This window comes from Phalacrocorax carbo, chromosome 1 (assembly GCF_963921805.1).
Source record: "Phalacrocorax carbo chromosome 1, bPhaCar2.1, whole genome shotgun sequence".
NCBI lineage: Eukaryota > Metazoa > Chordata > Aves > Suliformes > Phalacrocoracidae > Phalacrocorax > Phalacrocorax carbo.
The window spans coordinates 58017049-58041824 of NC_087513.1; the positions used below are offsets into that span (position 1 = coordinate 58017049).

Consider the following 24776-nt stretch of genomic DNA (forward strand, 5'->3'; position numbering starts at 1 on the left):
CACTGGCTGGACATAAAATTGTTCAAGCAGGTTTGGAAGGCCAGGTTTTAGACCCTGGTTATGTTCTGCTCACAAAGATAGTCCCTACTGTTAAGGCTGGAATTGGCCTTAGGAGCAGAAATGTTCATAACAGCAGTACCAAGTGCGAAGAGCTGTGTGACTGCACAGTGCAAGGAGTCACTGATGTTTGCTGCAGGACAGGGAAGCACCTTGTTAAGGGAATGGGATGGGAAAATCCTAATTTCCTTCCTTGGGAGAACTGCTCACATAAAAGACCTTAATTTATTGCCCTGTCCCATTTCTTCTGGGTCCACTCTTTGCAGCAGAGATGAAGTCTGGTAGGAGAGTTTGGGGCTGTTGAACTGGGGCTTTTTTTCCCAAAGAGGGTACAAAAGACATGAGATTGTGCAGGGAGCCAGGGCAGGGAGAATGCTGAGACAGAGAACTCCCCTATTTGGCCATCTGCCCTCAGCTCCATCCAGCTGGAGGTGCTCGTAGGGCAGAACAGGAGGGAAAAAGGTCTTGTGCACTCAGCAGCCACCCCGCTTTCTGAGCATCTTGCCAGCCAGGAGGCTTTGCCTTGTCCCTGCAGCTCTGAGCAGCACAAGGCCCCGCCCGCAAGATCCTCGGAACAGGGAGCCCCTCTCCCGTGTGCCCGCGGGCATTCACAGGGCGCTTTGCACTGCCAAAACTCCCCCGGCCCCACCCCGCCACGCCACTCCACTCTCCCACCACACAGCTGCTCTCTGCATCCCCCTCTTCTTTCTCTCCCTCTTCCCTCCACTGTCCGCAGCTCCTTTTACCGCACTCCCCATTCCTCCACCCTCCCATCCTTTGCGCTCCCCCTCCCCCCTTGCCCCTCTCCTGCACCTTCCTCTCTCCATCCCGGTCTCTCCCCCGCCCCGCTCCTCTCCGTTCTCCTGCCCTGTCGTCCATCCCCTCCTTCTCCTTCTCCAGCCGGTGTTTCCGTGCGTGGCGCCCATTGGCTGCCGGCATCCGTCCCCCGGAGCCGCCGCCAGACGAGCCCCCTCTCCCGCAGGAGGCAGCGCGGGGCAGGGGCCCGCCGGCGCCAGCCTCGGGGGCCGCGCATCCCCCGTCGGACGCCAGCCCCGCCAGCCCGGCCACCAGCGGGCACGGGAGTGGGCCCCGGTCCCACGCCAGTCACGGAGGGGAGCGATGGGCAGGTCCAGGAAGAAGGACCTGCGTCTCCGGTAGTGCACGGTGGGACTCGCTCCCTCCTGGGACCCCTTTGCTCAGTTGCTATTAAGAAAGGGGAAGGGGAAAAAACATGACACGGATTCTCCCAGTGAAGCAGAGGAAAATGTACATCCAACGACACGTAAGTACCAGGCGGCTCTGCCCGCTCTTCCCAGATGTCTCCCGCGGGCATGAGTCTATGCAGAAGTTAACTCTGCAGTCCCAGAGAAGGAAACCTGCCGACCCCTCCCCGACCCCACGACTCTGCCAGCCCAGCCTGGTGCCTATGGGAGAGCTCAGCCCCGAGGTGAGGCAGGGGGAGTCCTGCGCTGGAGCAGGGCCATGGGAAACAAGGTGGACAGGAGGGGAAGGTGGCAAGAGGGGCTGCAGGTTACTGGACAGTGTGGTCCCTCCCAGCTTCTATTCCTGTTTTGTAACCAGGTCTAGGCTCAGCTTTTAGCATCCACTTCCTCCTCTCATTCAATGCAGAAATATATATATATACAGGTTTTTTTCCCTAAAGAAAGCAGTAGCACCAATTTACCATCTCTTCTTACCTCTATGCCTTCCTCCTGCTTTCCAGACCTATGGATCAGGTATATTCTGGCAGCACCTGTTAAAGAATCCCAAGCATCCTGCAACAGGTCCTATCTGCATAGGGACAGACCCCAAGCAGATGCCAACACACTGTCAGTCTGAGGCCAAGGTTTCATCAATTCCTACCTACGCGGGTGCTGCCAAAACAGCCAGAGAGTGGATCCAACCGAGCTGAGGCACTGGTGTCCAGTGGTTGTTCTGTCAAACTAGCCAGAATGTGTGATAAGGCATTTGAGCTGGTAGATGGTACTTGACAAAGTTAGAACAGCACAGACAGACCATGCCTGCTTAGAGACAAAATTTCTCCACTGCAGCTGTCTGAGCAGGAGAATGACTTTAGAGCGAGTCACTGCTTTGTGTTGCATGCCTTAGCATTTTTTATAGGGCTTTTGGAGCCCTGAAGCTGAGTTTACTGTATTGCTAAACCACAGCCTGAGTAATCAGCTTTGAGGTCTGGACCCCAGACATTTCCCCAAATACTCTTCAGCCCCAGCATGAGTGTCCCCAGTATCCATACTTGATATTTGTAGGGCTCTGTCTCCAAATGCTTTTTTTGGAAATTCCTTTGCATGCAGAAGGAACATCCAAAGGGATTCCTAACTATGTCCCCACATTTTAGAGGATCATCTTTTTATGAACATACTGTTCTGGTCTCTGCTGCCCTTTGCAGGGATCTTTGTCCCCGGAGCAGCCACTGCCCTCCCCTTTCCTCCAACAAGTGACCTGTGTCACTGGAAAAAATTATCAGAGGAACGATCCTCAAGCTTAGAAATAGAGTTTCAAATCACTTCCTATTCTGTTCATTCATTGCAGCCACTCGTCTGTGGGACAACCCAGTACTGTGGAACCCCAAGAGATAAACTTCTATCAGGACAGTGTGTCACAGCCCAAGGTACCTGCAAATAAAGAAAGACTAAACAATTCCAGTCCTTAAAAACTGATTTAAGTTCAGGAGGAAACATTCATGCAATAGACTATAGAAATGGCCTTAAGACATAATTGCCCAATTGTGTTTTTATGGGGCCTATCAGATGAGGTTCTTTCAGCCTAAGATTTGATACATCTGTGGAGTCTGTCGGGTTTGCCTATCTGAAAGCCAAGGAATCCAACTTAAGCTCAGGTCTCCCCTAAGGTTTCCAGAAGTTGGAATGACATGTACAAAGAAGAATAAAATCTGTAATATTTGACATTTGTGAAGAAAGTTGTGATGATACAGAGAATCCCATCTGGGAGAAAAGTCTCTGGAGTGTTTCCGGACTACTGAAAGTAGTTAATATTGGGAGTCCTTTCCTTTGAGATCCCCAGCTTTCATTTCAATAACAAATGAGCTTCAGACACCTAAGAGATTTGTTGGGATGGACAAGGATGAGCCTCAGGGCCCCTGTTCTCTTCCACCAAGTCATCCACCCTTCCAAGGAGCTAGTTCATCAAGAGGATGACTGTGCCAGAGCACACCTCCAGAAAATTTTGCTGGAGTGATCCTGAAAGCATCACAAATCTCCCCTGCATAAGGTTTGCCAGGGTGTCTCTGGTCTGGAGTATGTGCTGGGCTCTTTATCTTACATATCTGGAGCTCTGACAAAAGACAAAAGGCACGTCCTTCCCTTACCTGTCTCTTCTCTCCCTGCAGCTTCTCACCCAGTGTCAGTAAAGAGCCGGTGGTGAGTGGAGAGCTTGTTTGTTCAAGGCTCTCTCTGAGTGAGCTGAGTGCTGTTTCCATGCCAAACCCTGATGTGATGGGCAATTGGGCACCTCAGATAGGAAGGCTGGGACACAGCTTTGGTGCTGCAAACAGCTGGGGCAGGCAGAGCCTCTCCCATTAGCAATGTGTTGCAGGGTGCAGAAGGAGAGAGAAAACAAGAGAGAAAGAGACAAGAGACAACTGGACTGATCCCTCTTGGTGTACCCAGAATAATCTGGCTCTTTCTTTATTCTCAAACTGGCACAACACAAACCAGCTACCCATCAGCTCAGGCGCTGAGCTCAGCCTCTCAGCTTGGATTGAGAGTAGAGGCACTTTTGTTTCTGCTGGTGGGGCTAACAACCCCCTGATAATGTGACCAGTCCAAAAAAAGCACTTCAGCAAGCAGGAGGATGCTCAGTGAATGGGGGAGCGAGAACTGGAATGGCACTTTGTCACTGGATGCTCTTCCCACTTTCGTTTGTAAGGCACCTGGCACTCGTAAATGAGAATCGGGCCCCTGCTGACTATGCCCTCAGTATTGGTGCCATTAGCAGAAAATTAGAAATTTCCCTGTCCCTGTCCTAGTCTATGGTTCTTTCCCCAGAGGATCTTTACCTAGGGGAGAGGATGCATTGGCCCACATTGAGCTACATCCCTATTTTTCCCACCATGCTCACTGTGCCTTCCAGGACTAGATGAGGAGAATAGTGTCCTACATATTCCAGCGTCTGCCAGCATCCACAAACTCACTTCAATTCTCCATGACTGTTCATACCAACACAGTTCATGTGGTTATTTTATCTGTGGCTTGTTCAGCTGTCATGTCCCCAGTATCAATGGCTTTTTTCTCCTCCTCTCACCTCCAGATTGCTAACTGATACTGCAAGGACGCTGCCCCCTGCTCTCTTCCCTGCCTCTGCTATGGACACTTCTGCTTTCAGCCTCCCCACGCCGGCAGTGTTGGAGGAAGGGAATGCCTCTGGCAGCTGGGCAGGCTTCACCACCCCCAACGGCTCCACCACCACCAGTCCTGGTGTGGTTGTCAGTGGTGTCCTCATCCCCCTGGTCTACCTCATTGTCTGCGTGGTGGGGCTGGCTGGGAATTCCCTGGTCATTTACGTGGTCCTGCGGCACTCTGTGAGCGAGTCGGTGACCAACGTCTACATCTTGAACCTGGCCTTAGCTGATGAGCTTTTCATGCTGGGCCTGCCATTCCTGGCTGCACAAAATGCCCTGTCCTACTGGCCATTTGGGTCTTTCATGTGCCGCCTTGTGATGGCCGTGGATGCCATCAACCAGTTCACCAGCATCTTCTGCTTGACGGTGATGAGTGTTGATCGCTACCTGGCCGTGGTCCACCCAGGGAAGTCCTCCAAATGGCGGACAGCACGGGTGGCCAAGGCTGTGAGTGCAACTGTGTGGGTGCTGTCTTCCGTAGTGGTGTTGCCCGTGGTCGTCTTCTCAGACGTCCCTTTAGGGATGAGCACGTGCCACATCCAGTGGCCAGAGCCTGCCTCAGTGTGGAGAGCTGGCTTCATTGTCTACACTGCCACCCTGGGTTTCTTTGGGCCACTTCTGGTGATTTGCCTCTGCTACCTTCTTATCGTTGTGAAGGTTCGTTCCTCTGGCAGGCGGGTGAGGTCTCTGTCCTCCAAGCACAAGCTTTCAGAGCGCAGAGTGACCCGCATGGTGGTGGCTGTTGTGGCTGTCTTCGTCCTTTGCTGGCTCCCCTTCTACGTCCTCAACATAATCAATGTTGTCTGCCCACTGCCAGAGGAGCCGTCCCTCTTTGGTGTCTACTTCCTCGTGGTGGTGCTGCCGTATGCCAACAGCTGTGCCAATCCTATCATCTATGGCTTCCTCTCCTACCGCTTCAAGCAGGGCTTCCGGAGGGCCATCCTCAGGCCGTCCCGCCGGGTCCAGAGCCAGGAGGTGCCAGCATGCCCTCCAGAGAAGACTGATGATGAAGGGGAAGAGGGAGAGGTCAGCAAGATCACCCAGAATGGTAATGATGGGCAGGAGCACCCTCTAAGCGGTGGGGAAGGAGAAAGCTATGAGCAAAAGCCACTCCCTGAGGAGCCTGTGGGATGCGAAAAGAGCAACAAGTTGCATGTCAGTTATTTATGATGAAAGGGATGGTGCAGGGGAAAGAGACATTGGGACATGGGATCCCCTTCACCCTCTGTGTCTTTTGACCTCAAAGGCAACGGGAGACATTGATACAAAGGAATATTAAAGTCCAAGACTGCTTAAAGATGAAGAGGGCTCCATGAACTTGGGGGGAAACGCAAGGCATTGTTCTTGGCTTTGGAAGGGACACCTGAGGTATGTGTGGTACCAGGTAAAAGAAGGACTGCATCCAGGGAGAGCTGAAGAGGTGATGGGTACTGACAGAATGGAGAGAGCAAAGCCAGCCCAAGATTGCATGATTCATCCTTAGATCACCCAGCTGTGAAGGGCATCAGCTGCAACTGACTGTGGCACCTCAAGGAAGTCCTGAAATGCCAAATACAAAAAATAGGCATCTCAGTGCCTTGATTATCTTCCTTATAAACATGAGAATTGGTTTACTCTAAAAAAAAAAAAACCACAGGAAGGGAAAACATCTGCAGTAAAGACATACCAGCCAGTTGCATGAATGGCTGACCCTTCATTAGCTCTACAAGAAATAATGGTCACAACTTTCCTACTCATGCTGGTCATGGCTGGAGGCCACTCTGATTGCTCAAAGCCTCCTCTTTCTTTCCAGGGCTCTCATGGACTAAGGGCAGGCTGATGAGATTTATCTGAGAGAGCAAATGGGGCATTTCTTTCTTCCACCTCACATCCTTCAGGTTCTTCCTGGTGCCTCTGCACCTTGGTGGAAGGTGAAACAAGGGTAGAGAAGACAGCAAGGCATGGGTTGAAAACAGGGTTTCTTACAAGCTGAAATGCCCTTTCCATTTTCTTCCCCCTAAGCCTTATTGTAAATAAACAAAAAGCCTTTGGACTTAAAAGGCCAACTGGACAGAATAATTCTGTGTGTTTAAGGGAGGGGCGTGCTATAGATTTGGCTCTCCTGAGAATACACAATGTCTTTGAGCTGAGTTGATCTCTATATGGAGTAACGTTTAGCTGGTACAGGAGATTGAGGCATGTATCAGTACAGCACTAGGACAGGGAGCAGAGGGAGGTCAGGGGATCTCCAGTGAGAGCTATGGTTGCAGGAGTATGGTTGCAATACTAGGAACTGATTCATCTTATGGAAAATGGCTTAAGATGGAGAAGAAATGATGTGTCTGCATGTGGACAAAGGTGGTTGTATGCAGAAATTTGATCACTGGACTGTACATGTATGAGAATGGCTGAACAGAATCAGAGATTGAGGAGCCAGGGCTGGTGGGATATGTGTGTGGGTTGGGCACTGGTGCTAATTTGTGTGTGGCAGTGGGGTGTGTATAAATGCATACAAGTGTACATAAGGGTGTATGCATGGGTATAAATGTATACACAGACGAGGAAGTGTGTTTATGTAACTGTGGAATGTTTAAGTGTAGATACGGTTGTGTAGGCATGCAAGTATATATGGAACTGTGTGTGCACATGTGAATGCTTGGGTAAGAGAGTGAGAGTATGTGTGTTGCTGTGCGTGTTGGATGAGTGCTCGCTCCTGTGCATTGGTTGTTGGAGGGAAGTTGTGGGTGGGCCCGTCTCAGTGTGCAGGCTAGAGGAGCAGCAATGTACGAGGGTGGGTGGGATAAAGGTCTCTCTCTCCACTTCAGCTTCATTCCTTCAGGCTTCGCTAAATATCTGTCCCCACACCTTGAACTTCTCCATGAATGCTGTTGCTAAGCTACAGCCACCAAGAAGACTCTCATATTAGTGTCCTTGGTTATATCTGGGCAACTTTCTCCACAAATAATATTTGAGAAATGGGAAGGAGGGATCCACCAGGAGGAGACATACCGCCCTCAGGTCAGGAGGTGTTGGAGGAGGCAGTCTCTGGAGCATCAGTGACAAGAGCTGGCTGAGTGATGGAAAGGTGTCTCACAGGTCACTTGAGAGAAGGCATGAGATATGAAGGGATGGCATGTGGTCAGGTGTGCTAGGACAGAAGTCAAAAGCCCTGGACTGGGAAACAGAACAGCAGCTGAGGATGACGGGAATAGAACCACTTTATGAGGAAGCAAATGACAACGTCACCCAGAGGTGATGTGAGAAGAAGTGAAGGCCTGGCAGGCATCAGGGGAACTGCAGTGCAGGGCACCAGGGTTTGGGAGAGGACCATTGCAGGACGTCAGGTGAGGAGACACGTCGTAGCCAGGCCAAAGAGCAGAGGAAGGGTGGCAAGGGACTGAAAACATGACCAAGCAAAAGACATTCAGCTGTGCTCTCAGCCACTGGTATGGCCATCACCTACCTGACAGAGAAAGATTGTCTCTATGAATCCTCCATCCTCTTGTTTCCTCTTTGATCCTGGGACGCTGGTGCCAAGCTGTCCATGCCTGTAGGCTCAGTCTCGGGGGATGAGCTACCAGCGATACCACACAGCTATTGCTTAGCTCCTCTTACAAAGTGTGACTGCTCCCCTGAGTGTGGGCAGTCAGACACCCAGGAATGCAGGCTCAACTTATGGGGAAAAGAAAGTGCTTGGTAGCCAGTTTCTATCCTCTGCTACCTCTTCACATCTCCTCCTCCTTCCATCCATGCATCAGCTGCTCACACTGTGGGCCCCAGTGAAAAAAGCAGCCAAATTATTCATGGATGTGGGATACACAGTCTGCTGGACTAAAAAATTGTTTGGTTTTTGGGTTGTGTTTTTTTTGCTTGGGGAGCTCCCACAGCATCCATTGGATGAAGCACAATCAAGAAATCCTAGCAGAATGCACTGCCAAATCTCCTGCCTCTATACAGGGCAACAAACAGTAGGAAGATTAAAAGGTCTGGCTACCAAGTGGTCAGATAGGACAACACAGCACTTTAAACAGGGGTCTGTGTAGCTCCTCTTGCAGTGAGGAGCAGGGCAAGGTGAATGCTCGGCACCACTGGCAGGGCAATCACTGTAGGACAGAGGAGAAATGGTGTCAGCTGGGGAACATGTAGCACTGTTCATGGTTGATGGCCAGACATTGAAAAAGGCATGTGACAGTGCATGAGGACCTTGCAGGAGGCAGCTCAGATGGGTGGGGGGCAGATGTAGGAAGGGTTTCCTTCTCCACGGAGTGGCTGCTCAGCTGCCATGGGGAGATGGGGGGAGTTCCCTGGCTGCCAACATGCGTAACAGAGACACTCCCTTTCAACGTTGAATTGAGCTGAGACTTCATTTTGCATGCCTTTGCAGCTCCATCTGCTGCAAGTCACCACTTAAGAGACTCCACCAACTGCTTGGCTTCTTAAAATACCTACATCTCTGAAGAGCCCAAACACTGCAATGCCAACACCACACAAGTGTGCCAAGGAAACATCATTTTGATACATGGAGTCTGAGCCCACTAGCAAGAAAGATCTGCAAGGGACCCTGCTGGGGAAAACAAAATGTGTTCCAGGGAGAGCTGCAAAACACTGGGGGTCTTTAGTATAAATAGGAGTTTAAAAGAAAAGTGTCACAAGCATCATATTTTTCTCTCTTGTGTTTTCTTCTCCCTTCTATACTGCATCCTATCTTTCAGTGACACATTGGGGGGGCGGGGGGGAAGGAGATGAACCAAAAATAAGACTGAGGGAGGGAAAAGAAAAGGTATTTTTTGTCTGAAATTCATGAGGAGAAAACAAACACTACAAAATTCTGCAAACTATCACCATTGAATAAAAGGCTGTTTTTCATAGGAACAGATGTTTGGAATGAGGAGCAGTACCTCACTACCTCCTGACCTCTGCCTCTCTCCTCAGTTCTGTCTCTCTCCTGGTGAATCCCCAGCTTTTTCTGTGGTAATAACATTAATCTGACTGGCCTTGTGATCCCTATCCCTCGCCTAACGATGGTGCAGTTGACTCCAGGCAACGCAGAGGCCATGGGGCCGTGCACAGTGGCTAAGTGAAATTCTGGCCATGTTCAGGGGAATTTGTTCCAGTCGGATGTGGAAATGGATTTTTCTATTCTGGGTGCAGAGACATGGAGATAAGGGCTCTATCAAGCCCTGTGCTGCACAAAAGGTTTTATTCTCATCACGTACAGATGGGATCTGCAAGACTAGAAAGGGCCGCAATGATTTCAGCAGCACTGTGCAATGCCTCTTCCCAGCAAATGTTTGATCATAGACAGGGTGTTAGAGACATGGAGAGCCCATTCCGCCAGCTGCTCAGAGACTTCATATGCGCACATCAGTGTGCACAGAAGTGGATATAGTGAGGCGTATGTATGTGATGTGTATATATGCATACAAATGAGTATTTGTGTGATTGCATGCGTGTATGTGTGGGTACAGGTGACTGTGTGAATGTGTATAAATATATATACATATTCATGCCTCTGGGTGCTTTGATTCAAGTATATCTATGTAGGCATGAGACCATATGTGGCCACCCACACATACGCACACATACCTAGACACCCACATACCTCTTGGCCTCAGCATGAGCGCAGGAACACAGCACATACACCTTCCTACACACAGCCTAGGCATGGGCTAAAACTGGGAGATGACAACCGGACCTTGCAAACGACCCTCCTCACACAGGGACGTGCCATACACGCACACCCAAGCACGTTTCTGCCAACCCAGCAGTGGCCTGGGGCAGCTTTGGACCCTCTGAGTGTGACCCTTTTGCTCTATAGTCAGTCTTCAGGAGAGAAACTGGAAGGGCAGTGAATGGCGACTGGGGAGGGGTTCCAGCGTGGAGAGGCGAGGGTGCGTTTCCAGGCTGTAACTAACACAGCCCACACTTAATGTCATTTGAAGCTGTTGTTAGGGAGCCGCTGTATTTGTCATCAGCAGGGAAACACAGCAGCTCACCTCAGGCAACAGCAAAACTGTTCAGGCCACATTCTGCTTCAGCTGTCGTACAGGACCGTGGAACAAGGGGGTGTGGGGAGGGGGCAGGAAGCAGTTAATGAGTTGTTGAAATAGGGTAGCCAGTAGATAAAAGAGACAGGGAGCTAGAAGAAAGGGAAACACCCCTGGAAAGAAGATGTTCCTGGCTCTCCTAAGGATTCAACGGAGAATTAAAATGCTTTATCTGCTCAAACGAGTGGAAAATATGCAAATATTTGCTCATGAAAACTTGGTGTTCTTTGCCTTCCCAAGCATAAAATATGCAAACGCCACGCACAACGCAGCCGGCTCACTCCGAGCTCACACTTACCGCGTCATGCACAAGCACACACAGAGCCACGCGCGGCACGTCACGGCAACCAGCTAAAGACACGCGCCTGGGCTGCAGCACGTCAAACAGGGCCGGGTGGGCAAGAAATACATATGCCTCGGCTCACAAACTGCGGCCCATCGCTGTTTGTTTCGGTGGTCTTTACCCGGAGCAGCTGCAAAGCTGCGGGCGGGAGTTTGCAGAGTGGGCGGAGGAACGTGAGCCCACGCCGGTCCCTAGGTGCCACCCGCCGGCAGGACGAGCAGGCTGCCGGCCGTTTGCAGGCAGAGGGGCGGGCAGCAGGCGGTGCGGGGCGCTGCGCGGCGCGACCTGCAGGGGGGAGTCGGCAGCCGCCGGGCGGGCGGCGGGACCGGCAGCCGGGCAGCGGGGCGGGCGGGGGGCGGCGGGACCGGCAGCCGGGCGGGGGGGCGGGCGGGGGGCCGGCGGGACCGGCAGCCGGGCAGCGGGGCGGGCGGGGGGCGGTGGGACCGGCAGCGAGCCGCTCTGCGGCCGAGCTGGGCCCCCTTGTCACCCACGGGTTCTTTTCCCACCTGGAAATGTCTCGGGTTTGAGGCAGGATCGTGCCCGGCAGGGAGGCTGCACGAATGGCTGGTCCCAGCACCCCCTGCACACCCGGCGGTGTGCTGACTGCAGGAACAAGGGGTGTTGTCGGTACTTTCATCAGGACCCCCTGTCCGACATCACTGTCTTCTTGGAAATCCCACATATTCACCATGCGGGTGGTGGGTCTGGACACCCATGCTGAGCCCTCTGTTAGACCCTCAGAGGCATTGTAGCTACCACAAGGCATCCTGCAGTTGCAGCAGAGATCTGTTGCTGTGAAAAGCATTGAGCTTTGCTGCACGGGTATCAAACAACACCTGTGCTCCATGCCTTGAAGATGGAGTGTTGAACACGCTCGTGCTGGATCAAATGGCCAGAGAACATCGTGGGACTCTTGCCCTGTTGACTCGTTTTAGGACCAGGCTCAGGAGAGTGCTACCAAGCGATGGTGGAACCTCTCTGTTTCAAATCCCCCCAGGGTGTTAAGGTAGTTCCCTTAGTGGGAAGTACCCATCACAGATTCAAGAGTTTATGTGAGCTTTTAAACACCAGCTTCCCCCTTCTTACCTCAAAGTGCTTGTTTCTTTGGTGAGAAAGCTCATGGGCACCTCTGAAGAAAATTTTCTTGCCCTAATCACTGTCCACCTTTCTCAGCACTCCTTGTGAGAGATGAGATACCCCCAGTAGTGATCAACTGTTGATAACTGCTCAGGGCAGGGCTAGGAAAAGAGGAGAGGACAGCATAGGGGTAAAAACTCCTGGGTCTACATAGGAGTGAATGGGAGGAGGAGGCATTCAGATGCAGAGAAGCAGAAGGCAGGAGGCTCAGATGAAGGTTATTTTTAAGAACTGGCTCAAACAGGCTGCAATGTCACCTGGTATCTCCCACCCAGCCAAAATGTTGGGCCTAGATGCTCACAAGGCAGTGAAGTCTTGCTGGTTGCAGTAGGGTTAGCACTTGTAGTCGTGTGCCAGAGTTTGGGGTGGGCACTGGTACAGTTTCTTGTCTCGGTGGTCTTGCGGGCAGGGTCACAAGGTAGGGGTAGGAGTTGGGACGCTCAAGCTGGAAAAGCTACCTATGGGAGAGGAACAGCCTGGGTGATGCACCTTTAGCTACAAGGCACCTCCAACTGATGCACCTTGTCAGCCAGTCTCTGATACACCATTCAGCTGTGGCTGGCAGATGTGTGGTGTCTCAGACTAGCTGTGGGGGCAGTTGGAAGTATCAGAGACTGCCAAGTCTAGCAACAGCTTTGCTCTGGCAATCAGTGCAGGTGATGGAACCCTAGTGCTCTTCCAGTTGCTCCTCAGCCACGTGGCGTTTCAGCAATTCACAGCAAAAAAATGTAGCAGCTTTGCCAGGCCTTGATCTCTGTGTGTGACAGTCCAGGCCGCCAAGCAGCCAGCAGCAGAAAACCCTGCTGGCAGAAAGGCCCTCAAACCCAGCAGCAGCCTGCGTAAAGCCAGGGAACGTGTGGTTCCTGGTTGATCCAGGCCCCATATGGGCAGAAGTTATGACAGAAATGTAGCCACGGAGTTGACATCCAGCAGGCCTGCCTATCCTCAGAGACGTACAGGATATTCTATGCCAGTAATTTCATACTTTGTTGGTGCTCTTGGGTAACAAGGGCTGGCTGTTACACAAGCGTCGTGCACAGCTATGGAATCCACAAGCTGGAAAAGATTTGTCTTCCCAACCCCCTCTGCAGCCTGGCTGGAGATGATCAGCAATCCCCGTTACAGCATGTAATGCTGCTGTTACAGGATAACCTGGGGGCACCCCAAAGTACCAAAGCATAAAAAACTCACTGCCACCTTTCCATGTCTCAGGTGTCCCCCTCCCCATGTGCAGGTGAGAAGGGCAAGCCAAAGGCATCCAGCCACAGTCAGGCAGTGATGGAGAGGAGGTGAATGCAGAGCAGTGCTGCCCATCACTTCCCAGACCTTGAAACACATGTGAGCTCTCTTTCCAAGGGTAGCAACGGCAGTAGCCAAAAGCCTGAACTTTGCTTCCAGAAGGAATCAGCTGTTGAGCTGAGCAAATTGTGATGCTGTGTGGGGTGGGTGGAAGAAGGGAGGGAGCGAGGGCCAAGCCTGATACACAGGCCAAAGGAGGGGGAGAGGCACTCACAAAGGCCTCAGAGGCAGGATGGAAAAGACAGTAATTACATAAGAGCACTTGGCGAGCATCTGGCTGGAGTCAGCTGTGCCCCGCCAGCCCTCCCTCCCTGTGCTGCTAACTAGGAGCAGCTGAGGATACAGATAACACAGCACAGGACCCTTCCGGAGGGGAGTAGAGGTAAGAGGTTCTATGTTTCCCCTCTTGGCTTGTGATGCTCTTGGAGAGTGGGAATAGAGAGGTGGGGAAAGGGAAAGTGGCTGTGGTGAAGGAGAAGCAGCATCCAGGAAGGGGAAGAGAAGGGGTTGTTTCTCTGTCTCTTTGTGCAGATGATACTTTTGCTCTGGAGGTTTTGGTGAGGGAGGAGCTATGAAGGGTGAGTGTGTGGGTGTTTGTGAGTGGCTGTATGTGTGTATGTGTGGCAGGGCAGGGGGGCCCACATGTGCAGAATGGGAGCTGAGCTGTGCATGGAGGGTGGAAAGGGGAGGAAACATCAGAGTAATTTCCTTCCTTCTGTACCTGTGGTAGAGAAGGCTAGGAGGATGGAGGCAGTCACTGGGGTGACTGCTTTATCCCTCTACTTTGCCTGGGGGGTGGGGGGGTCTAAGAGAAGGGAGGAAATTAAGGAGGATAAAGCAGCTGTTTTTGAGCAGGGATTGCTGCAGTCCAATCTGGCCAGAGCTTCCTTGGGCTGCCTCCAAGGTAGAGTGTGCAATGAAGGAGAGGGAAGACTGTTGAGCACACAAGGTGCCTTCAGGCTTGAGTTACACTTAAAAGCATAGCTGGCACAGGGTTATTGGATAGCATTCTCAAAGCTCCTATCTTTGAGCACTTGGCCATACAAGCCAAAACATCCTGCAAATGTGGCTGCCCTGGCAAAATGTTGCTGGTACAGCCAGTTCCCTTCAGGGAGCTGGGTGATATTACCCTGGCAAAAGTGTCTTTACTGGCATAAACTACTACCCAGCTGGGCAATGCCACGAGTGCAAGGCTTTGTCTGCTGCCTCCCCGTAAGTCCCTACTCAGCTCAGACAAGACATTAAATACAAAGTCCTGCTCACTGCCCACTGTGGGCTGTTTTTGGAGTCTGATGAGAAAAAGACAAAGGCCCCAGTTGATGAGGTCCTCTACAAAGAACATTTCCTTGGTTGTGAGCAACTATGGGGTGCAGATGGAAAGGCAGAATGGAAATAAGGGCAACGGCTTTCCCTGCTACCTGTTCCCCTTAGAAAGGTAGAGGAGGCCAAACATAAGGCAGAGAGTTGCAAAAGGGGGTAATGAAATCCTTGGAAATAAGCCAGGTAGGAAAACCTGAGGGAGTGAGCTACTGCAATAGCTTTGAAAGGACAGAGAGGAACTTTGCCTTCACTGTCAGCCTTTGAGTTTTCATGCACCCCAGAAAATTTATTGGCTTTCAACATTAGTACTGTCAGCTGTTGAAATCCCCACCAGCAGCAGGCAGGAGTAGACAACACAATTGATCACAAAAACCCACTTCTATCAGCTGGCAAGGCTCCATTAGCAAGAAGTGTTGCCCTAACCCTTCCCCCTCTCATTTTCCAAAAAAGGAAACTGAGGCACAGGCAGATGTGGGAGACTCACAACGCGTCTCATTGCATGTCAATGCTGGAGCCTGGCTAGTAACTCATGGGCACAGCAGCTAATTTCTTGGTCCTCTTCCATCCCCAGCTGAGAGGCATGTTAGCTCAATGTTCATTGAGCTCCAGGCTGACAGGCAGCCTGAGAATATCTCCAGACCTCCCAGCCCCCCTTCCTCCCTTCCCCCCAGCTTGCAGCACATATTTTCCCAGCGTTTTCCGCTTGCTTCTCCAGTGGCGCTGGGGTCCTGCCAAACGCCAGCCACTCTCTGGGAAATGGGGCCTCCCATTCCCAAACCAAACAAATGGGAGAAGGAAAACAAAACAAAACAAAAAGTCCAAGCACACGTAGACATGCACAAAACCCTTTCCCCCTCAGAAACCTTGGAGCCTTCTCCAGCATCTCTCAGAAATTGCAAGAGGCACAGTGCTGACTTGGCACTTCTGGCCCCTGCAGAAAAGAGCTATTGCCCTTCTTTCCTTCAGCCTCCCAAAGATACATATGTGCACCCCCACCAGCTATAAGTTCCCAAATCTGGTTTACTGCAGGGTAAAGGCCCCCAAAATCCTCTTCCCAACTGATTCTGCAGTGTAAATAAAGTCTCCTCTGTGTGTCCCTGCACTCTTCCCCCCAAAAATGCCCTCATTCCTAGGTTCTGCTGCAGCCACGTAGTACTCACCCCAACAGCACAAGCACATCAGCTTGATGCCAAGCTGAGGGCAAAGGTCATGGTCAGGGTTTGCTCCAGATCCTCAGCTTTGCTGGCAGGCAGCTCCTTGCAGCCGGGCTGTGCTTCAGGCCAGGCACACCCCTCCCGTGAGAAATGCTCAGCCTGGGACCTGACCAGAGGACGTGACCGGGAGATGACACACGCCGAGTGCAAGGTTTGGGGCTCTGCCCAGGGAGAAGGGATGACCAGAGAGGGAATAAAACCTGATGCTTCTTCCAGTTGGCAGATGAGCCTGCTAGAGATGTCATGCCTGGGGTGAGAGGCTGCAGTGATGTGCAGAAGAAACAATGCAGAGGAGAATGGAAAATGAAAAAGTTTGGGGACTAAGAGTAGGATCAGCACAGCTGGGGAGAGAGCCGGGCCAGCTGGGTTAAGGGTGAATGCATGGGACAAGGGACTAATGCAAGGGAGTGAGGGCAGAGTCCTGCACCATCCCACCTAAATGAAAGTCTGTCTCTGGCACCAAAGCACCCCACCTTACCCATCCTGAGATGCTCAGGGTGGGACATCGACCTGCTGCCTACCCATCCTTTGCACAGGGTGAAATCTATGCTGCCTGTATTTTGCTGACCAGGGCTAGGTTGTCTGGAAATGAAAAGGCAGATTAAAAAAAAAATATATGTAAGGAAAAGGCACTACCTAGGAAAGAGTTAAAAGGCACTGAAACACAGGCCGTTTGCAATGGAGAGCGCCCAAAGCCAGGGAGGGAAAGGGAGGGAGAGGAGAGGGGAGGGAGCAGGTCCAAGCCCAGCTTGCACACCCAGTCAGCACTCAGCAGTGCCTGTGCCAAGAGCCAGCTTTCTTAAAGCCATGGGCCCAAGGGCTGGCTTTGCAGGCGGAGGGGAGCCCACGAGCAGGGGCTGGGAAGCACAGAGGGGAGCCCTCAGCCTCTGGGGTGAGCTGCCACACTGCGCTGGGGTACAGGCAGAGGGAAGGGGGACACAAGCTGTCAGAGGGGCTTTCTCAGCTTGTTTGCGTGTCTGTCTTTCGTAAGCATTCTTCTCTGCAGGCTGCCTGCTCTGAGCTTTGCTTCCTTCACCCTGTGCAGCGGAGCAGCTCCCCTCTGGTCTGTCTGCAAAGGCCTGGCACTGCCCTCTGCTCTCAGAGGAGCCCGGCATCCCTTTGGGAAGGTGCTGAGGTTTGGCGGAGAACACAACTGAGCATTAGTGGGAGGGGGTTGAGGCACAGAGAGGGTTGGGATTTGGTGGGGGGAAGGAGGGGACTAAAGTTCCCAGCCCACAGGAGAAGGGGTCTCTCTGCAGAGAGATGTGGGTCAGACTCCAGCTGTGACAGGGGGGTTTTTGGGTTAGAGTCCCTTAAAGAGTTGATACCTAGTGACTGGAGGACTGGAGAAGCTTTTTTACAGCCCTCCCCACAAATTCAGCAGCCTTCCAGAGCATGCTTTTGCTAAAGGGGCTGAGTGGTTTGCCATGTCTCCCTGCTCTGTCCCAGCCTGGGACTGAATCTTCTAGTGGCTCCAGTGGTTTGCCTAGTGAGTGTCAAGCCTTCTTCCAGGATTAGCACCTGGTCTCCAGTAGACTGGGCAGAAGGGCGTGGGGCATCCTCTCAGGCCATGTGGTTGCTACTCAGATTGCAGCCTTGAACCTCCAGAGACTTCAAGCATGTAAACTCCCTCCAGAGGACAATGCCATTTTGTCCCACCCCGGCTCCAGCCACAAAAGATGTTTTGTGGTTATCTCTGCTCTGTCGCCCATGACCTCCCATTCTTATACCTCACTCTGGTGCTTCCTCATATCTTCCCAGGTCACCATGGACATAATTTACCTGCGTGCACCCCTGGCCTTCCTTCTTCTCCCTCTTGTTGTGCTTGGGGCACCCACTGATGAACCCAACCTCACAGAACCAGCGCCTGGTGCTTGCAAGCGCTGTTGTGACCCACTGGACTCTTCCACAGATGCCCCACCTCTCCCTCCCAGCCACCACCACCACTTGCCCTACCCAATGCCGGAGGTCCGTCCCTATATCAACATCACCATACTGAAGGGTAAGTGCCCATTTTGGCCTCAGGATGCCAAGGCACTGTGGTGGAGGTGACAGCTGGGTTGCTGGCATGCTAGTTATGCTAACAGACTGTCAGATGCCACCCTGAAGGGTATGTGCCCACACACACTGTGGTCCAGGGTTTAGATATTTTGTGCTGTGATCAAGAGTAGCCTGGGGGATGGGAAGTCAGTTGCATATCTGTGCTGTGACCTCTGTGTCTCAAGATGCTGCCTGCTACCAGCTCTTCCTCTCCGCTAGCAGAGGAGTGGCAGTGGCAGCCTCTTGCCAACCTGCAAGGACACCTTCCTTGTCTTAGACTTCCAGACTCCTGTAGTGCCTGAGGGAATGAGCAGTCTCTATCCAGCTGCAAAATAATCAGGTTTGGAGGGTGGGCATTGGCACCCGGGAGGGCTGTGGGGAAACCTTCTCCAGCTCCATAGGTCACCAGCGTTTTGGAGTGGGAAGAGGGCAAGGGGAGGCAGCGGCTATTTGCAAGCACCTCCAGGCTAACTGGCAGTGACCCCCAGCTTGTTCCACCCTGCTGTGGCTGCCTTGGCTAACAGGAAAAGGCTCCCTATTTTAGATCAGCTCCTCCCTTCATGGCTCCCCTTTTAGCCTTTGCTGCGGGCAAAAGCCTGTTCCCAGTTGGATCCTGCTCCACTCACTTATTGTTCCTCTGTGGTTCTCTGGGCTAGCTGGGCAGATGTTCTCCCTTCCCTGCCCAATCTGGAAATAGCTGCAGTCTGTCAAAACTCAGAAGTGTGTCTAGGGCAGACAAAGGCCTGGACGAGAGCGGGGTGTTGCAGGGGGACCTGCGATACCATGCAGGGGATGGAGAGCAGGAAAAGAACAAGGCACAAATCTGGGATGCTGTGACTTGTGCTGGAAGCTGCTCTGACCCCCATCACTTCTTTCTATATACGAAGCACGTTCTGGTGCTGCTCTCTCTCTGTATTGATGCCTGCCTGGGTGTATAACTAGCAACACACAAGCCGCTGGGTAGAACTGCAGTATTAATTATACAGGGTGCCCAAAAGGATTCCAGTATTGTCAAAGTACCAGCCCTCTAACTTGCACTGCATCATCCACCAAGTCCAGTTTGGATCTTTTCCCTCTGACCCACCTCATTGTCCCTCTCTAGTCATATTTTCCCACAGGCTTTAGCACTTCTCCTTCTCCAGCGTACAGCCAGAACAGTGTGCACACTATGGGGATAATAAGGTCATAAATTGTGTAGGGCAGGGGGTGTGGTGGAGATAAAGGAATGTGGAGGAGGAAGAAGAAGTAAAGAGCCCTAGTGGTACTTTCCACTGCTGGACTCCCTCTCATGCTGAAGTTCCCCAAGGACAGGTCCTAGTGCCTCCGGCAGGGCCGTATCATGTGGTGAACAGGGGGTTCATAAAAGAAGAGACCTCAGTTGCACCCAGAGCTCTGCTGGGTCCTTTCCCATGAAGCACAATGATATTGTAACCCTCAGGAGCATTCCTTCTTCTGACATTTCCTCATTCTTGAGTAATCCTCTGCCTCCTCATTAGGCTTTCTCACTGCCACTTCCACCTCTCCCTCTAGTATCACATAGGAGTTGTGTCCTCTGTTTCCTCTTGTAGGAGAGAAAGGAGACCGGGGAGAGCCTGGGATGCCAGGGAAATGGGGCAAAGAAGGACCACGAGGCGAGCGGGGTGCCCAGGGCCAGAAAGGCAGCAAAGGACAGATGGGTACAGCAGGAGACCCCTGCAAGCATCAGTATGCTGCGTTCTCCGTCGGTCGCAAGAAAGCACTGCACAGCAGCGAGGGCTTCCAGGTCTTGATCTTCGACACTGTCTTCGTCAACCTCTACAGCCACTTCGACATGTTCAATGGCAAATTCTACTGCTATGTAGGTGGACTTTACTATTTCAGCCTCAATGTCCATACCTGGAACTTCAAGGAGACTTACATGCACATCATGCACAATGAAGAAGAGGCAGTCATCTTGTATGCTCAACCCAGCGACCGCAGCATCATGCAGAGCCAGAGCCTCATGCTAGAGCTTCAGGAAAATGATGAGATCTGGGTGAGGCTTTACAAGCGGGAGCGGGAGAATGCCATTTACAGTGATGATGTTGATGTGTACATCACGTTCAGTGGGTACCTGGTCAAGCCCAGCCTTGACTAACTGCCTCTCCTCCTCCCAGGGCCCTCTTTGGCATTTTCCTTCTCCCTCTGTCTCTCTTTTTACTGCCCGCAACCACTGCAAATCACTTGGAAATGGGCCTGTCAAGTCTCAGGCACTGAGTGTGAAACTTGCCACACTGGCTCCCACCTCACGCTCTCTTGTACCCAGGCCTTTATCTGTCCACTTACAGTGTGACACTGCCATCTCTCGCCCCTCACCTTGTGACCCCAACTTAGGTTATTGGCTTCTTCTAAATCTGCCAGCTAACTGTGTCTGGCATTTAGGGTCCTAGAGCAGGAGGGAACCTAAAGTGCTGCTCCTGGGGATGTGTCCCTCCTTGGGGCTTCATACACAAAGGACTCCTGTAGAAAGGGCTAGGAAGTCCCCACTGCCCAGGTGCATCCTGGCTCCTCTGTCCCAACTAGACATGCCGGTTTTGCAGCCTGCAACATGGCCTTAATGTCACCTCTTACACCTGTACTCTGGAGCACAGACTGGGGTCTGATGGCTTTCTATAGCACAAGGAAGATGTAGGAGTGGTGAGAGACAATACTGCCTTTCTAAAAAAGGGACTGTTGGCCTTCTCAAGTAAGCCATTGGCTTTCCTTAGACACCCTTCTGAGTCACAGAGTCTAGGCTGGCTATACAATCTAGGCCCGGTAGGATTGTCCTCCTCTGTTCTAGCTTTAGCTCTTCAAAGAAATGAAGGGCCAGACCCTTCAGAGGCATCTGCCATTGAATCAGTACAGCCCACCACTCTATTCCCACTAGGGTTCATAAGTACAGGACAAGAGAGAGACACAACCCTACCAAACCTGCCTCCCAAACCTCCCCTGGGACACACTCAGTCTTGGTTCCCCAGCTGTGGGAATCTAGTCCAGACAGTGAACCTGAATCTGCTCTCTTCTTTGGCAGAGGTGCACCCGTGCCCTTGCATTGGTATCAGCAGTCATCCCTAACACTTGCTGATGTGAAGGGAGAGTCAGGCCCTGGTTCCTGCATGCCATTACATTGTCCTCCTGAAGGTGGTTCTCCCACATTAGTATTGAGGGACCGCTGCTTCAGGACCTGAGCTGGAGGCTGTAAGGACAATTGCAGTTAAATCAGTTCCAAACCTGAGCAGGTTGGCACTTCTTTGCCTCTGTGATGGAAAAGAGATAGAGGTGAGACTATAGGACCTTGCCCCAGGGTTAAAAGCTTCCCTGCCACATGCTCTGTATCCTTTTCTGGCAATCTCATCAGAGCAACTGAGAAAAAATGTGGCTATAACAAACCCTTACTCTTCTTGTCAGGTTGGAGATGTTGCAGCGGGAAAGGAATGCCAGCAGTAAGGTTTTTCTAGTACCATTTTTACTGGTCTCACACTGCTCTCACTCACTTTCCTCTGAGATTGCTACAGTCCTGGGGGCAGCGGGTGAGACTGACTCAACACTTTGGGATATGTTGTAATGCTCCCATAAACAGAGTTGTCTCCTTTTTGAGTCTCAGGACAGGACAAGCAGGAGAAACTGTATTTCTCCTCCTCCCATCACTGATAATGAAGTCTTCTGACTTACCTAGCTTCTGCAGTCTCATGGTTAGCCACGGTCTCTGCTTATAGCACCTGGCACTACCAGAGCTCTCCCATGGGAGATATGCATCATTATACAGGACTAGGTCTGGTACACTCAGCCTGGGATGGCAAAGGCACAGGGACCCAGGGTAAATATTAAAAATGAACTTGAGAGAATTGCAGGACATTTTCTCACTTGCCCTGTTTACTTACCCTCCCTGCTTTTCTAAGGAAGCTGTACAAACTGGAATGAGTTTCAGGCACTTTCTGCCCTGGATCCTCCCCATCACTGACACTGAGGCAATGGGTATAAAAACAAGGTTTCACTGAGGCAAAGCTGGATTTTTCCCAGGGAAACATGTGATGATGGGATCGTGGGAACTAAAGGAGACTGTGAGCTGCTTCTCCTCCCTTAGCAGGTCAAGCGTGTGGAATTGATCAGAGGCAGGATTTCAGGCAGTAGAGAGGAAGCAGTGTGCTGGAGGTGATGCTCAGGACCGAATCCCTTCCTCTTTTCCTCAACAGGCTGCAAACCCAGACATTGTCTATTTACAGTGTAGAGTGTCCCTGTGTCTCCCGGAAGAGAAGCAAGCTTCTCTAACACTGAATATCCCCAGAAACAAGCTGCTTCTTCCTTCTTTTCTATTTGGTGCTTGAATGCCAGTGATAGATCTCATGGCTACCCATGAGCATCTGGCTGCCCATGGCCAGATGGTGCCTGATGCACACGAGAGAGGAGGGCAGGGGGACCAAAGGGTATGTTTAACAGGCTTCTTGGTGCTAAACAAGATGGCAATCCCTTGGTGCTAAATCAGATTTCAGGAGTATTGGGTGCTTTCTGGAAGGGGTAGTAGGCTGAGTTGTAATGTACTGTGGAATTAATGGTGCTTTATGTTACAAAACCAAATAAACTTCAAGAACTTTTGTATATATATTTTTTTTCAGTGATATTAAACTTTTTTCCCTGGTTGTTTTGCACTTAGATCTGCTTTTCCCTCCCAACCTATTCCTTATGGGTCTGGTTATCACCAAATAGTGCAATAGAAAAGACACAGACCTGAAAGAGTGAGGTGAAAAATCTAACTAAAAAAAAAAAAAAAGTTGGAAACTTCCCTGGGCAATCCTTCGCGATCTCCTGTGTGTTTCCTTTGTGGGGAGCAATAACTTTACAGCTATTTACTACTTTGACACTTCTAATGATCACAAACCCTTTCCTCTCTGCTGGGAAAGCTTTAAGCAAATTCAAGGAATGATTATTTAGAAATTACCAAAAAAACTGGAGGACACAGTGGGTTGTAGGGTTAGGCTTCAAGACATTAACTAATTCTGTTAAGGAAGGCTGGGCTAATGGTGGACTTCTCTTAAGGGGGATCTGCCCCTTTACCTTGTGAAATTTTTAGCACATCCTTCTGTGAGGTTCTTAGTAAGCATGTGTGTTTTCTGTTTGCTCTGTGGTGTTTCTCTTTTCTCTGCCAAGAGGCAAAAGCCAGGAAGTGCATTTGTAAGAGGGACATTAAACTGTTGACTAGACTCGTGCTTGCTAACGATGGGATGGGTGGTAGTTCCAGAGTTAAGCTGGACACACATTTTTGGAAGAACTGTGTGTGATGGGAAAGGCTTGAGGTTCAGGTCAGAGGTGGAGAGACAAATGGTGATTGCCCACAAAGTTGAGGAAAATGGGAAGTCATGAGGGGGAAGTGGAGACTTGGAGGCTTAAGTGAAAGATCTAGGAGGGGTAGAGTCCTAAGGAGGTCTATTAAGGTCTCGGTGCAGGTCAAAGACACAAGTGGGGGTTTTTTAGCATCTTTGGGGTTTGGACAGAGGGAAGGTCTGCTGAAGTGGAGGAATGAACAAGAAAACAAGAGGACATGCCCATATATCACCTTCTGTTTTGAGTTTAATTCATCTTCACATAGCTTATCCTGTGATTTGACATATACCAGATACTTCAATTGGCAAGGGATGGAAAGCATAATCATACGGATTCTTACAGGCCTCTTTGGTCTTGTGTCAGGCCCAGAGCTAGGACTATATATATCCTAGTAAATGCGATACTCTGTCAGGTTGGGAGCCCAGCGTTGTTTAGGTTTTTTATTTACTTCTGAGGAAGGAGATAGAAATGTGTCCTCAGGAAGTGCAGGGGTTGTTCTTGTGCATGTTCCCAGCCCTTGAGGTGAGATGCTGGTAGATTGGAGGTGCCTTTGTCACACTTAAAGAAGGTGAGGAGTGAGGGAGGAGGGAGGAGCGGAAATGTGTAGCCAGACCTTCTAGAAAAGTTTTCTATGCTTCAGCCTGCCCACTTGGAGAGGAAAGTGCCACCTGAAGAGTCTCTTCAGCCTTGGGGCTAAGATGCATGCATGACAAATGGAGTCTGTAGCTGATGCCACTCATCGCACTGTGAATGCCCGCCTGGGCAGTTGCCATAGGTGAGGTTCAGCTAAGGCAAGGTGTACCCTGCAATGCTGTTGAAGGAACAAGGGCTAGACTGGGTCGGACCAGCCCTGCTGCCCTGCCAGTGGGTGCAGCCATGCCCTGAAGGCCATGACACCACCAGTCACCTCATTCACCCCAGGGCTGAGTCCTTTTCCAGGCAATGGGGCTACCCTGTGGTATGTGAGCCTAGGGTTGGTGACAACCAGCACCTCTCTGCTAGGCAAAGCAAGAAGCATCCCCTGGAGCGGGCAGCTACAGCACTACACCTGGGGCCATGCGTCTCTTTTCCCCTGAAAGCCAGGTCCAAGCTGTGCTGCAGAGTCCTCTGTGGCCACGTCTCAAGCTTGTTCAAGGTACGTGCCAAGGGCTTGGCCCTTTAAACTGGCTTCCTGCAGGTTTGTGGTTCTGCAGGTATGAAAGGCAGGGAGGGGAGGAGCGGGAGAGGAGATAAAAAGCAGGATATGGTGCTGTCTTTGGGGAAGGAAATGTGTGTCGCGGTCAGCTCAGGAGACGCTGAAGGCCCTGTGATAGCTCCTTGCCCTGTGATAGCTGTAGGAAAGGGGAAGAGAGAAGCAGGGTAAGAAAAGGGGTATAAAAAGGGACCTTTGACCTTGCTGCAGGCACTCAGACACAGGTGCACATGCCTGCACCCAAGTGCTAGGGAGGGCAGGGGTGCAGCATGGCAGGACCTGGCTCTGCATCTCCCCAGAGACTTTGTCAAGGGTGGACCCAACAGATGCCAGCAGACCCCCTGCCTCCCTCCATCCTGTGCATTGCAGCTGGATGCCATCAATGGGTCAAACCTGCCCCAGATCCTCTATTTCTCACCTTCCCTTCCCCACTGCTGGCTGGGAGCTGCTG

At 51.5% G+C, this 24776-nt stretch overlaps 2 protein-coding genes across 6 annotated transcripts; both read left to right on the forward strand.

Moving 5' to 3' along the window:
* Positions 1 to 734: 734 nt before the first annotated feature.
* Positions 735 to 9152, forward strand: SSTR3 (somatostatin receptor 3). The gene is made up of 2 exons (XM_009505900.2): positions 735 to 1339; positions 4345 to 9152. Exon 2 carries the CDS (start codon positions 4400 to 4402, stop codon positions 5603 to 5605), a length of 1206 nt encoding a protein of 401 aa, XP_009504195.1. The 5' UTR covers positions 735 to 1339; positions 4345 to 4399; the 3' UTR covers positions 5606 to 9152.
* A 4290-nt stretch (positions 9153 to 13442) lies between these two features.
* C1QTNF6 (C1q and TNF related 6) lies at positions 13443 to 22460 on the forward strand. Of its 5 annotated transcripts, none has more exons than XM_064455111.1 (3): positions 13443 to 13622; positions 17536 to 17776; positions 19383 to 22460. In XM_064455111.1, the coding sequence occupies exons 2-3, from the start codon at positions 17542 to 17544 to the stop codon at positions 19928 to 19930; spliced, it is 783 nt and encodes a 260-aa protein (XP_064311181.1). In that variant the 5' UTR covers positions 13443 to 13622; positions 17536 to 17541; the 3' UTR covers positions 19931 to 22460. The 5 variants fall into 5 exon arrangements, with proteins under 5 accessions (XP_064311181.1, XP_064311171.1, XP_009500226.1 ...); XM_064455101.1 differs by lacking the exon at positions 13443 to 13622 and adding an exon at positions 15890 to 15925; XM_009501931.2 differs by lacking the exon at positions 13443 to 13622 and adding an exon at positions 16540 to 16666.
* The last annotated feature ends 2316 nt before the right edge of the window (positions 22461 to 24776 follow it).